The following is a 17,142-nucleotide window of genomic DNA, read 5'->3' on the forward strand; positions in this document are numbered from 1 at the left end:
ACCAGTCACCTCCTGCTCAATGCTTTACCCCCAAAGTACAGCACGGCTCTTGGCATATAGTTAGAAATCAAATGTTAGTTGAATTAATATTGCGCTAAATGCTATCCTAGTAATTGACTGTTGCCTTCTGCCAAATACTTGATAAAAGCTGGAAAACCAAATCGAAGTAAGTAGTTGCGGTGGATGCCATGGTGGGCCCCCCAGATTCCTCTTTGGGACCAAGCACTCATTACCCTGAGAGCTCAGGGCTGGACCCTTCCCCAGCCACTGCCTTCTGTGGCAGAGGGCTGCCTGGCTCAAGGTCCCGCCCCTCCCCAGAATGACCATCTCTGGGGTGCGGTGGGCACCAAGTCCATTCCCTCACCTCAGGGCATGACACCTCTGAAGGGCCATCCCAGTTCCAGAACTCCTTATGGGATGGCTGAGACCTCCGCCAGGCCAATGTCGGAGCCCAACGTCTTCCTCTGCCCAATCCTGATTCCTTCCCTTTCCCACAGTGACCCCGGCACACACCCCAGTGAACCCCTTGCACCCAAATCTCCATCTCCAACTTAGCTTCCGGGAACCTGGCCTAGCACCTCCCCCAAATTCAGTAACTCAGTAAAACTCAGTTATAGTTAATCTGTAAATACTGATATGACTAATTGCACGTATGTTTTAAAGAACTGAACGGTGACAACAAATCCTTATGCACACTATTATTAGAAAGCATTCACAAATCCAAATGAGCTAAAGGACGCTGAAATTATTTCTCCATTTAAAAAAGTTTTACCCTTGTATTTCCTTTGCTCTAGGCCCAAAAGACAAGTAGGTCAAGACTGAGAATGCAAGAGCCGAACACAGATATTTCATCCTCTCCCTCACCCCCAAATTAAACTGTTCCTCAGTTTGATTGGCAATTCCGTGAGAGCTGTCTCTTAGTCGAGATCATTCTGGGAAGCAAGGATTACAAAACGTCTTTGCGTTAATGCAGAGAACAGTATTTCGGAGGAATCTGTGGATGACCCAAGATATTTGAACTAATGAACTTTATGGGATATAGTCATAATTTTGCTTGATTTAACACTGTTACATTATGTCTTGCCAGTAATGATTCTGGTTAAATTTTAAGTTAATGCAAGAATCAATCATTTGAGGCTTACACAGGACTTCAGTGAAAATCACCAATACCAGATGAAACATTAAATGATTGATCTGAAAACCTTTTTCGATCTTGGGTGCTTCTTCCAGCTCCTTTCCTCAAGGGCTGTTCGTGGTGGCCATTCCTGTCAAATCTCAAATCGAGAATGAAACAACAACCCCTTTGCTCTAACTCTTAACTACGGACAATCTTCTTTAACTTGCTTTGGGGTTTTATTGAGGAAATTAAACATGCTGGCTTTGGGTCAGGGACATTTCACGGCTCTCAGGTACAAGGTCCTTTCTAGTTGCCAAAAGGTACTAGTCATCACAAACGCCCGAGCTGGACAATTACCACCCCTGTCGTAAAGGCTTTCATTGCCCAGAGCAAAGAGCAGGGCGGAGGCAACTGTCCAGATAAAGACAGATTAGAGTATCACTTTTTAAAAAGGAACTGCCTGAATAACCCCATTCCCATCTGGAAAACTTCCGCCACACGTGTCGTGGCTAATAAAGCCGAAGAAAGCCCAGAAAGGCAGATACCACAATATCTTACTCCCAGGGCAAGAAGACCATCAGTGTCCTTCCATCCACAGTCGGACTGGTCCTGACGGTCTCCTGAAACCTCTAGGTCAACCTTCTGTTTTCCTCTGGCACGCAGAAGGTGGTGGCGAACGGCCCACACAATCTGTACCCTTTCTTGCCCAGTGGGGTTAGAGATGAAGAGGACGCACCCCTCCTCTGCTCATTCCGCCGTGAGCAGCTGCCCTTCCCGGGGAGGCTGGTGCTACTTCTGTTATTTTGCAGCCAGAGACGTGGTTACAAAATGTCTCGTGCGCAGTCCAATCTAAGTCCCGGGTCACGGGTCTGCCTCTGGTTTTGTAATTTCCCCTCAATGATGCAATGTGCGTGAGCTCGACTCTCCCGAGGGGGAAGGGGAAAACTGCGGGTGTCTGGCAGTCACTCGGCCAGTACAGAGGCTGCGCTCTTCTGTTGTCATGTGGTAGAATAAACAGCCTTTTTAGTTGTGGAGCTTTGAGGAAGGGTCAAAGGCAGGGCACTCGGGAAGGCGGAGGCACTCCTGAGCAATTCCCTTGTGAAAGCACTGCTTCCTTGTCTGGACCCCCTAGTCCCCCAAAGGCAGAGCTGCGGAGGGCAGGGGGCTGGGAGGAGAAAGGGAGAGCTCTCCTCTTTCGGACACAGGACCAAACCCTGGAGCATCCCTAGCGAAGGACAGCTGCAGTGGGACCTATCACAATGAGAGACATCCACTCAAGGCCCGGCTCTACCTCACACTGCACTTCCTCACTGGTCATGAGTCTCACATCCCTGGGTAACGATTAGCATATTCACGATGGTGGTGTAGTGATGTCTGGAATGGAGAAAAGCCTAACTCTGAAAGGTTTTACAGAACAAAACAACCAATTCTCAATTCTAGATGAGTGTGGACATTCTGCCCCCGGGCAGGGTTGTCTACCATACTGCCTGTCTAGCTGCTTCCTTCACTCTGTCCTCAATAGTATCATGGGGGCAAGAAAGGAAGGCGCACAAGTTCAAAATAGTGTCAGTTTTTGTAAAGTTTCCCAGAGTTCCGTGCCACATACAAAACGTTAATATTTTAAAACGCGGAAAATGATACATTTCTGTAGGGTTATTTACGATTGCCTGACCTCGATTCCATATGCTCTGTCAGCATCCACACCAAGACACCAACACAATTTAGAGAATGCACAGCATTCAGCTCTAACTTACCCCATGATAGCGGGCAGCGATCCATCTGGCTTGGTGTCGTCCAGGGTTATTGAAATTGGAGCTTCCTCATCTTCAATGATCATACAGCCACAGTAATCTTAACAAAGAGAAAATCAATAGGAGATTGACACTGACCTCATCAAAAATTTAGGAATTATATATATAGATATATAGAGATACACACACACACACACACACACACACACACACAAAACTCTTTTGCTAAGAGGAAGGGAAACCTCAAATAGTCTTTGCCCCAACCCTAGAAGATATCTCCTTATTAACTACACACATTAACTACACAAGGGTATCTGCTGACCCAGACACGTGGAAAACAACCCATCTCAATGACCTCTACATAAAGATCACGTAGGACCAATGCTACGGCCCAAATCATACCGAGGCCCCAGAGCCCTGGAGTACACGGGGAAAGGGAGACTTAGGTCAGAGGGAATCACCCCTAGGAACCCACAGAAGAAGCTGGGGGAAGGAATCTTTTGAGGAGGAGCACGTTTGCCAACAACAGCCACCAAATCCACCCAGGCCCTGCCTCAGCTAATTGCCGCACACATCCTGACAGCAGGTCTCACTGTCACCATTTGACACAAGGAGACTGATGCTGAGAGGTGAAGCGTCACAGCCAAGGCTACTCAGCTAGTAAGCAAGTGAAGCCCGGGACTGTGGGACTTCAATGCGGCGCTCTTCCCACAGCACCCCTTTGCGTCACTCTCTCATTTAGAGTAAGGGGCAGGACATTTGCCAAGGACTAGGGCAATGGTGCTCCCCGCCACTTGGGGGGATCTCTTCCTTCCCTTTGAGAGCAAGTGCTCTTGGGGTCATTCTGTGTCGCACCAGGGGCTGTGAAGTGATAGACAGACTGAGATTTCTGATCCTTTCTCTGCCAATCTAAAAATATTTATCTTTGTCATCTTTTTTCTGTTCCGGGTCTATGAGAAGGTCCCTAAAGAGAGTGTGATCCCTTCACTTAAAATAATTTAAATGTGAGTAAGTGCAGCCTACCCTTCTTCTTCCAAAAGGCCTCCTTGTAATACATCATGCACTTAATGATAGCCCCCATCGGAAGACGCTGGATTAACTGATTTCTTTCTGATGGAAGCTCTGGTCGGAAGTGGATCTTGGCAGTCAAAGTTGGCGGGATGGCACTAATTACGTATCTGCACTAAAAGACACAGACACAAAATACCACCTCAAACGTGTGAGTCTCGGTCTTTACAGAGGGGGAGAAACATCATACTGATCATTTAGAATGACACCGAGCAGTAACCACATACAAAATGAGGCCACTCTGAGGCAGCACAACAGAACAAGGCAGGTCAACTAAAAATGGTAATTTGGAAGACAGAGTTGGAGACATACCAGCATTAATTATACCACTGCTTAGATTGTATTTGGTTGGAAGCTGCAGAAGACACGAGGCCTATTTAATATATGCTCCTTGGGACTAGGCTGAATTACCTCATAAATTTCATGATTCAACGTCTCGATGATGATGTTGTCACCTGACTGGTCCACATAGGTGACGGGGCACTTCAGCTTCACTCTGTCCCCGAGGCGGTCCATTATCCGTTCACTCACTTGACCCGATCCACCCACAAATTTTCGTTCCTATAGGAGAAGGCAGGCAACGAGGACTATAAATATGAAACATCGGTCACGATAGCTCAGAAAGTAAAATACAGGTCAAAAGAAGCAACGTGGGGGCGCCTGGGTGGCTCAGATGGTTAAGCGTCTGCCTTCGGCTCAGGTTCCTGGGGATCAAGCCCCACATCAGGCTCCTGGCTCAGCAGGGAGTCTGCCTCTCTCTCTCCCTCTCCCCCTGCTCATGCTCTCTCTCTCTCTGTATCTCTGTGTCTCAAATGAATAAATAAAATCTTAAAAAAAAAAAAGAAAAAAAAGAAGCAATGTGGAATTTCTAAGCATAAAGATACTTCAAAGATGCAACTGTCCTGCATTTGCTAAAGCTAAGGGTCAAATGGCCAATACCTCTTGGGGCCACGAGAACAACTTAGGGTGTTCCAGGGATTGCCTGAGGAGAGGAATTATTCACTTAGTGGAGAAAGACGCTACACCTTGCACTATGGGGCAGAGCCTGTCTGGAACAGAGATGACTTGAAGTACGATCATTTTACCAGTTCTAGAAGTTTTTGAAAATTAGTTGATCCGTAGTACTTCAGCTCCTCCCACAGAGCTGGACTAATTTTACTTACCTCTCCCCCCGCCCCCCCCCCCGTCAAAAAGGGAGGACCCAAATTCCCAAAACCTAATTAGTTCAAAACGAAACATTCTTTAGCTGTGGACGCATCTCTAGGAACGAGAAAATGAAAGGAGAACTTTTGGTTTCGGGCACGTTGGTTGGAATCATTTCAAAAATTTGTGTCTCAAATCCACTCACGGTTCCAGACATGGAAGCAGCTATTAAGCTGGTGCACTGGGTGAGGACAGAACCACAAATGGAGGTTACAGGCTGAGAACGGACACTCCATACCTGGCCCCCGTTGGTGACCGAGAATATCCGAGTGGTGCCTCCGCACTGCTTCACGTACCACAAAAACCACAGCGCAGACACCTCGTGGGGCTCAGAGGTCACGTTGATGTTCACAAAGAGTGATGCAAACTGCCTAGCCGTCCTGGTCACATAACAAAGGCGACAGTCGAGTGTAAGTACATACATGCTTCACAGGACAGCATCTTTTTAAAACACAACTCAGTACGGTTCAAAAGCATCTGCACTGCTTTTAGGGGGGGAAAAAAAAACAACAATCCTCACAGTCTCAACCTCTGAAGGAATGCATATTTTAACTTCTGGTGAAAAATAACCTTTTCCTTTGTTTTGAGCCAGTTAGGGGTTCGCTCCAAATATATTAATTCTGGTACCGTCTAAAAGGGTCAAGGTGCTGGTGAGGGATCATTAAGGATGCAGTTCTCGTTTCCTTGAACAACCATCCTCTCTTCTCCACCTCCGCTGCTCCCACCCCGTTCCAGTCCACCCACATGCCTCACCTGGGTTACAACGGTGGTGGCTCCTCCGGGTCATCCCTACCTGGTTTATGACTACAGCCCCTTTTGATCCTTTGCCACATTACAGCCAATAAAGTCTTTTGACAATGCCAAACAAAACAAAAAACCACTCTTCATAAAACCCTTCATGGCATCCATGGCAAAAGGCAAAAATCTGGAATCAAGCCACTCCATCTTCCACCATCAGCCTCTCAACCAGCTCTCCGACCTCTAATTACGTTGCTTTCCCGTGGCATCCTTAGAGTCCAGGCACACTGTCATATCACTGCAAAAACATGTCAATCTCCCCATCTTGGGGCCTTCAAGAGCTGTTTCCTGTTTTCTCTACATGGAAAATAATATCCCCCACACCATCCCCCTTCATATCTCCCAACATTCATGGTGGCTCATTCCTGGAAGATACCACCCATCACACCATCCGTCCCCTGCGGTCTCCCCCATCCACAGTGGCTCACTCCTGGAAGATACCATTCCCCTAACAACATTCACTCTTTGCATCTCCCCTAAACCTTGCTGATTCCTGCCATACCATTCCCCAACGTCACTCCCCTATACTGTCTACACTCATCCACTGCACCTCATTCCTGGAAGCTACCTGTCATATCATTCACCCTTCCCATCTCTTCCCACAGTCACTATGGCTCGTTCCTGGAAGATACCATGCCTCCATATCATCCCTATTCCTGTCTCCTATCCACCGTCACTGTAGCTCATTGCCAGAAAATACCATTCCCTAGACCACGTGTCCTTCCTGTAGTTCCCCCCCCCCTTAACCACATACCTGAGTCACTGTGGTTCCTTCCTGGAAGATACCATCCTGCAACAGGCCATCCACCCCTCCTATTCCCCAACATCTACTATGGATCATTCCTGGAAGATACCATCCCACCAAACCACATATCCTTACTGTCCTCCCACCATGCGCCGTGGTTCATTCCTGGAAGATACTATCCTCCCACACTGTCTACTCTTCCTCATCTGTCCCCACCCATATAGCTCATTTGTGGAAGCAACCTTCCCAACACACCAACCACACCTCCTGTCTCCTCCCATTCTCCTATGGCTCATTCCTGGAACATACCATCTTCCCACACTTTCCAACTTTCCTGCCTCCCCCATCCACAAGTGGCTCATTCCTAGAAGATACCATCTCACCACACCAACTGCTCATCCTCTCCCCTGCCACCCATTATTGTTTACTTCTGGAACATATCATCCCCACACACCATCCCTCCTTCCTGTGTCTCCTACCCACTGAGGCTCATTTCTGGAAGATACTATGCTCCCACATGACCCACCCTCCCTGTCTCCCCCCACAGTCACTGTAGCTTATTCCTGGGTGATTTCCTCTCTTCACCCTCTTCCTCTCTCCTCTCCATCCACCACGGCTCATTCCTGGTGGACACCATTCTCCCATACCATCCAGCTTTCCCATCTTCCTCATTTACTGTGGCTCATTCCTGGAAGATATCACTGCCCACCCCCCCAAACACACACACACACACACACACACACACACACACACACACACACACACACACTCTTCCTGTCTACTTCCATGGATTATGGCTCATTCCTGGAAGGTAACATTCTCCACCACATCCATCTTTGCCGACTCCCCCCATCCATGTGCTTCATTCCTGGAAGACACCATCCACCCTCACTACCCACTCTTCCTATCTCCCCCCATCTATATGGCTCATTCTTAGAAGATACCAATCCAACCTTCATGTCTCCCCCTATAACCTATGGCTCATTCCTGGAAAATATCATCCCCTCAGCCACCATCAACCGTCCTGTCTCCGCCCGCCCCCATACACTGTGGCTCGTTCCTGGAAGATACCATCCTTTAACCTATGATCATCCCAGATGATAACTGTCACCACATCATCCAGTCTTCCGGTACCCCTCCCCCACCTCCATCACTACTGTTCCTTCCTGGAAGATAAATTTCCCCTCCAGCCATCCACCCTTCCTCTCTCCCCCTACAGTGGTTCGTTCCTAGAAGATACCATCCCCTCACCCCTCAACTATTTCTACTCTTCCTATATCCCCCCATCAATTGGTGCATTCTTGGAAGAGAGTATCCACCACATCAACCGTCCTTTCAGTCTCCCCAGTCAACTGGCTCATTCCTGGAAGATATCATTCCCCCCAACACTATATAGCCTTCCTGTCTCTCCTATCCACTGAGGCTCATTCCTGGAAGATACCTTGCTTCCACATCATCTAGCCTTCCTGACTCCCCCCCCACCCCCACCCCATAGTCACTGTAGCTCATTCTTTGATGATACCATCTTTTCATACCATCCTCTCTTCCCTATCTCCCCCAATCCACTATGGCTCATTCCTGGAAGATACCACTCCCTCAACACCATCCACTCTTCCTGACTACCTCCACAGACAATGGCTCTTCCTGGAAGATGCCATCCCACCATCCATCCATCTTTACTGCTGTCTTCTTCCCCCTACCCACCATCCACCATGGCCTATTCCTGGAAGATACCATCCTCCCACACCATCCTCTCCTCCTCCCCCATCCACTGTGGCTCATTCCATCTGGTCACACCATCAACTCTTCCAGCCTACCCCCTTCCACCAGCTCCTTCCTGGAAGATACCATCACCACACACAATCCTCCTTTCCTGCCCCCCCACCCCCATCCATGTCACTCATTCCTAGAAGATAAAATCTACCCATACCATCCATCCTTCCTGTCTCCCCCCCACCCATGTGGCTCATTCCTGGAAGTTACCATAGCCTCACAACATCCAGCCTTCCTATTTCCCCATCCACTATGGTTCATTCTTGGGAGATACCATCCTCCCACACCATACTCTCTTTGTTTGTCCCCATCCATTTGGCTCCTTCCTGGAAGATACCATCACCCCACAAGATCCAGCTTTCCTATCTCCCACTCCCCCATCCAAGTGGCTCATTCCTGGAAAATACCATTCCTACACACCATCCATTGTGCCTCATTCCTGGAACATACCATCCAGCTTTCCTGTCTCCCCCATCCACAGTGGCTCATTCCTGGAAGATATCATTCCCCCACACCATCAACCTCTCTTGTCTCCCTCCATGGATTAAGCTCACCCATGGAAGATACCATCCCACCAAACATCCATCTTTGTCTCCCCCAGTCCACCGTGTTCCATACCTAGAAGATACCATCCCCTCACATATTTCATTCTTACTCTCTCCCCCCCATCAACTGGGTCATTCTTGGAAGGTACCTTCCCCCCACACCATCCAGCCTTTTTATCTACTGGCATACACTGTGGCTCATTCATGGACGATACCATCTGCATACACCATCCAACTTTCATTTCTCCACCCTTCCACTGTGGCTCATTCCTTGAAGATACCATTCTCCCACACCGCTCACCCTTTCTGTCTCTCCCCATCTGCTATGGCTCACTCCTGGAACATGTCATCTCCATACTATCCATCCATCTGCTCTCCCCCCAACCACTGTGGCACATTCCTTGTAGATTTCATATTCCCACATCATTCTCCCTTCCTGTCTGTCCCCAAATACTATGGTTCATTTCTGGAAGACACTTCCTTCCACACCATCCATCTTTCCTCTCTCTCTCCCTCATCGACTTTGTGGCATTCCTGGAAGATACCTTGTCCTCCACACCATCCACCCTTCCCTATCTCCTTCCATCCTCTGTGACTCATTTTTAGTTGGTGCACTAAGTCCTTGGTTTATGTTTAAAGATGGCTGCATCCGGGAATCTCTTCCTTACCCTTAGAGGTCAAGATCCCTGCTACAGTCACTCTAGTAGCATTATGGAATTATGTGCATAATGTCAGTCTCTCCTGCTAGAAGAATACTAACTCCATGAGTTTAGGGGCCATGCCTAACACATTCACCACAATTCCTCACCGATGGCTACAGTGCCTTCACATAGCAGCCCCAGAAAGCTGACTAAACAACCTGTAGCTCAACTCATTACACAGGTTCTGACTGAAAATATTATAAAATTTATGTTTTTCATTAATATAAACTAGCTTGCCTTCGGTTCCATGTTTTTCTACATCTGTATGGAATTACTTTAATATCTTTCCAAATTGCTTCTGTAGCTGACTGCTATATAATTTGAATACACAATTACTTATTTTATTGCAAATCACAGAGCCCTTTCATTAAAAACATTCTACTTCATTCACCTCCTCTTTTTTTTTATGTTTTAGATTCATTTTATGTTCAAACTCCCTCTGAAGTGTTTAAAGTTCCTTCAAAGTTGCCACTGACTGAAAGATCATTAGGTTTCCTCTTAACTTTTTTCCTATAACTTATTAAGAAAAACACTGCAGGGGTGCCTGGCTGGCTCAGTCGGTGGAGTGTGCAACACTTGATCCTGGGGTTGTGAGTTCAAGCCCCATGTTGGGTGTAGAGATTACTTAAAAAATCAAAATCTTAAAAAAAAAAAGAAAAATCCTGCAGTTCAAGATAGGACAGAAAGGATCCAAAGGAAAGACGAAAAGTAAATTTTAAATAGTCAAGATTACTTCGTCCAGCAGATTTTATCGATGAGATCTTTCATGGTCATCTTGTCCCATTCCTCAGCATGTGGGGCCTCCCACGGTGCATCCGCTGGAATCTGCGGAGGAAGAAGGGCCCACATTCAGGTGGGATGGTTACTGCCCACTGCCCTGCCAACAGGCCTTCAGGAGAACCTCTGAAAACCAGTCTCTGGGTCTGTGTTGGAATGTGTGATTGGCATAGAATTCTCATATAGATAGTGGTGGGGTTGGGATGCATAGGTCTCTGCATTCTATGCCTTAAAGCTGTTGCCATAATAATGATGATGATGACGATGCAAAAAGGGGGGAATTACATACAAATGTATATATAAATTAATATGTAATTATGATGATCATCCTTATTACTGAAAGCCAACGCCCATTTTAAGTCCCCAATTTAAGTGCGAGAGAGTGATCTTATGGAGCCTGGGCCTAGGTAAAAAACCTTGGCGGGGATAAATCCCTCTTTCCTTTACTATCTAAAGTGGCATCACACATGGATAAGGCAACTATGAGTAGGACACCTGGCGAAAATATGTCACACAAGTTCTCAGTGCCATAGAGTTGAAAGGCCACAGACATTACAATCAGAGAGATGTGCGTTTGAATCCTGGTTCCCTTGCTGTGTGGTGTTGGGGAAATTACCATAACCCCTCGGGCACTCATTGTCCTTGCAAGTGGCAATACTACCAACTTGGCAGAGTAGTTGGGTGCATTGGAAATAGTATGTTTGAATGTCCAGAGCAACGTTCCCTGCACTACTGGAAGGATATTAAACGGCTGCTATTGTTACATTAGTAACAGGTCATGTGTAAGCTGAACACATACTTTACCTCCTTCCCCATGTTATCCATTGTCCGCCACAAATTGTTGTAATCCAAATAGGCAATGGGATTCCATACCGGCGGAAAGGCCCCCCGAAATGGATAAGTTCTCCCCTACAACATAAAAGCAAAGGATAATACCTTAAATTAGGATGGCATTCTAAAAAACAAAACCCAGCCAACATAAGAGCCATTTTCAAACTAACAGTATCCTCTCCTGTTGCAAAAGCATCACCTTTGATGGGAAGTAAATACATTTTCCCTATACCGGCCCCAAATTTCAATTAGATTAGCAAAATTCCCCTGATGTTGTGCTCCCTGTTTTTAATCTACAGGAAATAATCGCTGTGAACTTACTCCTACTTATATAGAGAAAATAAATAAAGGTAGCTCATCCTAATACCTAATGCTGATGCCACAATATTCTCAACCCTTGAGCTCCTAGCTAATCTCTTTGGAGGGATGCTCCCATTCAGATGAGAGCAGGATGATGACATGGAAGACTGTCCTTGGACCACACAGAAGACTGGAACAACAGGGCAGAATATCTTAGACTGAGTTTTAAGGTTCACACGGGCTAAATAAAGACTGGCTAGACTACCGACTATGCCTGAAGTCAAGAATCAAAATATGAGAAACAGAATAATGGGCATTTGACATCTTTTTGGTTGCCCAGCATCCATGTTCCTTTCCCAATATTATCCCGGTTCCTTTTTGGGAAACTGCCTCTCCTCCTCTGTGGTTAGATGTGTAGGGAGGATGGTCCTGGGTATCATCTCCCATTATAGCAGACAATGGGCTAGATCCTTTCCCCACCCCATCTGGCTTCTGGTGCAGCCAGGCTGTGAGGCTGTCAGCTAAGCTTGGCCAATCACACACACTCTCTGACCCTGGAATGAGTCACCCAACAACAGAAGAAAGCTAACTCTGGGTTCTCCTTCCCCATGGCAGCATGCTGGCAGATGCTTCCTGCTCTAAAGACCATGGCTGTGGTTCCCGTGGCTCCTAACTTGCCAGAGCTTGCCAGAGCTCCCTAACTTGCTAGAGCTCCCCTGATCCCTGCTTATTCCTAAATGTGGCCCTCCAGCCTCCCGTTGATTCTGTGGGCCCTCTGATATCCTTTCACTAAATGCCCTCTTGTTAGCCGGAGTTGGCTTTCTATTGCTTGGTACTGAGACCTCTAACACAAAGACAGCTAATTATTTGCCACCATTGACTTCATTCCCATTGTGTAACAAGTCCTGTGCTATGCAAACACCGGGGTGAGGTGAGAGTGAATCCTTGGAAAGAGAGACCAGGTCTAGGTATTTTCTAAGGTTTTTAGTTCCTTTAAAAATAAAACACTCATAAGATGAAAATATTGTCTACTAATGCAATTTTGCATGAGATTATTTTTTTATCAAATAAAAACATACTCTCAGTATTTGCATTAAGCTTACTGTGTGTACTGCACAGTATTAAGCACTATGTCGAATTAAAAAAGGCGGGGGGGGGAGCTAAAGCAAAACTCCTGACCATTGGGGCGCCTGGGTGGCTCAGTCGTTAGGCGTCTGCCTTCGGCTCAGGTCATGATCCCAGGGTCCCTGCTCAGCGGAAAGCCTGCTTCTCCCTCTCCCTCTCCCCCTGCTTGTGTTCCCTCTCTGGCTGTCTCTCTCTCTGTCAAATAAATAAAATCTTTAAAAAAACAAACAAACGCCTGACGATCAAGACAGGGACACAAGACCTAACAGCATTTGCAATAATGTGCACACACTTGCGCACGCATGCGTGCACACATGCACTCTTCAACTGAGTAATGATATACAGCAGCCATTAAGTGACAAGTAATTTTGCCTGCCACAGTAGCAAATTCAAATAACCTTGGCAGATTATGTGATCTGATTTCTTATCTGAAAAATGCCATGTTGTAATGCTGCAATACGACTCTCCGAGACTCCAAACCTTTATCATCACCACCACCACTATCACCACCATTATTACTAACATTTATTGAGATCTTTCTCCATGCCTGGCCCTGGCTAAGCTCTTCATATGTATTATCTCGCTCCAACCCTGTGGAGGCAAGCACTATTAATATTTCCATCTTATAAATGAGGAAACTAAAGCCCAGGGATATTAGCTGGAAAATAGTAGGACGGAAATTTCCTGTTCCCAAAGCCTTTGCTCATAAACATTAAGCTTTCTGGCCTTCCTATAGGGTTGATAGAATGTGGAGATAGGTTTGTTCTAGAGACATCTTAACCTTCCCAACTGGATGAAGGAGAGTTTGGAAAGGTGAAAACTAGAAATCTTCCACACTACCTTTTATGTTTCTAAGGAGTAAAAATGGAGATGAAGAAGCTCTGTTTGAGGAAAGAGCGTCAACCCTGGGAAATGAGGAAGCACATCTGGAGAAAAATGGGCAGACATTTTACCCAGAATGCTATGCTAGCTACAGAGAGGAGGCCGACGGGTTAACAGTTCATGGGCAGCCTTTAGAACAGCGGGTTCTCATTACAGTTCTTCCCTTAATTGAAATCGGGGAAAATCCACATTTTCCTCTGTAAGATGTATTTATACTCAAGGAATAGTCTCATACAAAACTGATTTTTGCTTTGAAAAGAAATTTTTTTTTAATAAAAACAAATATGCTCAATCATCTGGGGACATTAAGAAAAGTATCATAAATATAATTCAACAAAATGTGTCCCACATTCCTAATAAAGTTCTTCTCAGGATTATGCCAACCAGAGTCTCATTTCACACATGGCCTAAAGACCCCATGATCTGAGCCTTAATAAACAAAGAGGTGGCAGGAGAAGTAAAGAATCCAAGGAGAGAGAAGAGTCCAGCCCGGCAATCTTTTTAGAAACAGGAGCCATGGGAATTCTAAAAGAAGATCATAAAGGCCGACTACAACATTAATTTTTATCCTGTTGACAGAGGCACCAAGTTGATAAAGGGATTTCATTAATCAGTTTCACTTGTCATGTCTGGCTTCTCTGCCCTTACTCCATAGAACCTAAATCTGGGGCCCCTGGGTGGTGCAGTCGGTTAAGCGTCTGACTCATGGTTTTGGCTCAGGTCGTGATCTCAGTGTTGTGGGATCGAATTCCCGTGTCGCGCTCTGCTCTGCTTGAGATTCTCTCTTCCCTCTCCCTCTGCCCCTCCCGCTCATGCTCTCTCTCTCTCTAAAATGAATAAATAAAAAAAGATCTTATTTATTTATTTGACAGAGAGAGACACAGCGAGAGAGGGAACACAAGCAGGGGGAGTGGGAGAGGGAGAAGAAGGCTTCCCGCTGAGCAGGGAGCCCGATGCTGGGCCCAGGACCCTGGGATCATGACCCGAGCCGAAGGCAGACGTGTAACAACTGAGCCACCCAGGCACCCCTGAATAAATAAGTCTACAAAAAAAAAAAAAAAAAAGAAAGAAAGGAAAAGAAAACCCAAGTCTGCTAAAGAAATGCATACATGGGGGAACAGGCACCTACATGTCACCTCTTCCTTTCTCAGAAACCCCTGGACGGCTTATTTCCTCCATGGCCTGCTTCTAAACTAGACAACTCAAGACAACTTTTTGCGCATGTGAATCCCTAAAGCAGTGCGGTGGCAGGGCCTGGAGCTGTCTCCTGATGGAGTGAGAACAGCCTGCCAAATGGACCATCTTAAGCTCATAAATGTGATTGTACAGTTTTCTCACAAAGGTGTCAGTACTTTCTCAGTCTCTCCAAATGGCTACTGCTCTTGGAAAATAAAAGGAAAAAAACCTTGAGTAAAGGTCACGTTCATTTTGTACCTAAACTCTGGAGCCTTCCAACCCTTCCAAAATGGCCTTTAATCTCTAAAGCACAATGTCTCTGAGTTGAAGTCCAGTAGAACATAATGTCCCTGGAACTGTGCCCCAAATACTTAAATCCCTTTGAGAAACCACATCCTCAATGTACCAATGTTCCTAATAACAAGAGACTATTGCCAGGAGGTGACAGTTTACGGCTTCCACATCATTCTTTATTGTTGGTCCTATAAAATAAACCAAGTTTAGAGTAAGCAAGTAACATTTACTGATTGGCGTGTTGTAGAGGGTTGGCTCTCTGTACTTTTAGTTTTAGTTAAACAAAAGGAAGTGGATGTTATTAGAGCATCACAGGCCCCTGAGGAAAGCTGCCAAATGTTTTTTTAATCAGCTTGAAACTAAACAGAGATGTTCTAGACTAGTTTAGGAACAAGTCTGCCCAACTGATATGAATTCCTTGGCATCCTTCTTGTCCCACTGTTTTGACAAGCCTATAAGAGAAATCTTTTGGTGGTTTCTTTTCTACAGTACTTAATAATGCTTTAACTGCAGAAATCATCTAAAAAGACACCCATTAAATAGGACGGCAGGAGTGTGTTGTATTCGTAGTTTAAAAAAAATCATTTTCTTCCTCTTTCCGAATGCAGGTTAGCCAAGCTCTCTTCAAACCTACAGCATTCTACTCTACCGAAAACAAGCCATCGTAACATGGAAACATCCATGCCATCGTACTGCGTGGCTTATTCCAAGTCTCCAACTAGTGTCCATACTTCTTTGCAAAACCCCCCCTCCGTCCATCCACTGCTTCCCCAGGGTCTGATCCTCAGCCTTTTCCCAGCCACCCGCCCATTTCCCTGGGGAGCTCAGCCAACATCTGGATTTGTTCTCTTTGCCCAGTGTTATGGTTTGCATTTCTCATGCCTCTGCTCCCTCTATATTGAAGAGAACTTCCAAATGGTAATGTACAACTTCTCACACAACTTTCAAGGGCTGGCAGCACATTCCTGGGTGTTTGCTCATGACCTTCATCTTATTCTCAGTCCCTCTCTCAGGACTTGGATGGCTATGAGCCAGTGCAGCGGCACGTGAGCTGTGCAGTCCCATCTCGGGGAACAAGACGACCAATATGCTCAGGTACAAATGATGCATCAAGAATGAAAGGTTTCAAATGAATAGTTATGCCGCCTTTCCCAAGGGACTCTAGTTCTATACAGAAATTACAAACAAAGCAATTAAAATAGCAACAATATGAGCTCTTCTGGAGGCTCTTGGGTAAGTAAAGATAATTGACAGCGCTTTTTTCTCTTTCACAAATGCCATTAACTCTGGAGAAACAGGCAGTTAGAAAAAAAGATGAAAATGTTACACCGTGAGGATGAGTGGCTGCTTTTCCAGAACAGCTTTATTAAGACATGATTCACATACTCGAGGGGCACTAGGGTGGCTCGGGTCACAATCCCGGGGTCCTGGGATCGAGTCCCGCGTCGGGCTCCCTGCTCAGTGGGGAGTCTGCTTCTCCCTCCCCCTCTGCCCCCCCCAGCTCGTGCTTGCTCCGTCTCTCTCTTTATCTCAAATAAATAAATAAAATCTTTAAAAAAAATTCACATACTCAGTAATCCACCCATTTAAAGTGTGTAATTCAATGGGTGTTGGTATATTCACAGAGTTGTGCATCCATCACCACATCTAATTTTAGAACATTTTTGTCACCCGAAGAAGGAACCCTTAGTCCTTAACAGTTACTCTCCATCCTCCCCCACCCCATTTTGAAGAACAGCCCAACTATTTGGCAAAGCAGCTGCACCATTTTACTTTCGGACCAGTGATGCTCCATTTCTTCACCAACACTTGTTACTGACTTTTTGATTCTAGCCAGCCTGGTGGGGGCAAAGTGGTATCTCACTGTAGTTTTGACTCGCATTTCCCCAATGACTGATGATGGCCAACATCAGGCTCTGTCGCTCTCTCTCTCTCAGATAAATAAATAACCTTTTAAAAAAAAACATTTATTTGCTTTATTCTTGTTCCTTACATCTTTGATATTAGGATGCCTGGATTTCATGTCTAATTTCTCTTGGTTTTCATTGCTCCTAAT

General features: G+C 45.9%; 2 protein-coding genes across 2 annotated transcripts in view; one reads left to right on the forward strand and one right to left on the reverse strand.

Moving 5' to 3' along the window:
- Positions 1 to 17,142, reverse strand: part of LOC113930699 (amine oxidase [flavin-containing] A) — a 68,908-nt gene that overhangs the window by 10,840 nt on the left and 40,926 nt on the right. The window contains exons 4-9 of the mRNA XM_027608081.2: positions 11,283 to 11,387; positions 10,435 to 10,526; positions 5,378 to 5,519; positions 4,348 to 4,497; positions 3,892 to 4,051; positions 2,872 to 2,968 (exon numbers count right to left, since the gene is read on the reverse strand). Of these exons, the coding sequence (XP_027463882.1) occupies positions 2,872 to 2,968; positions 3,892 to 4,051; positions 4,348 to 4,497; positions 5,378 to 5,519; positions 10,435 to 10,526; positions 11,283 to 11,387 (746 nt within the window). The remainder of the gene's footprint in view (positions 1 to 2,871; positions 2,969 to 3,891; positions 4,052 to 4,347; positions 4,498 to 5,377; positions 5,520 to 10,434; positions 10,527 to 11,282; positions 11,388 to 17,142) is intronic.
- On the forward strand, positions 5,530 to 10,355 carry LOC113930700. Its single transcript, XM_027608082.2, has one exon. It carries the CDS (start codon positions 8,642 to 8,644, stop codon positions 9,593 to 9,595), a length of 954 nt encoding a protein of 317 aa, XP_027463883.1. The 5' UTR covers positions 5,530 to 8,641; the 3' UTR covers positions 9,596 to 10,355.

This window comes from Zalophus californianus, chromosome X (genome assembly GCF_009762305.2).
Source record: "Zalophus californianus isolate mZalCal1 chromosome X, mZalCal1.pri.v2, whole genome shotgun sequence".
Lineage (NCBI taxonomy): Eukaryota > Metazoa > Chordata > Mammalia > Carnivora > Otariidae > Zalophus > Zalophus californianus.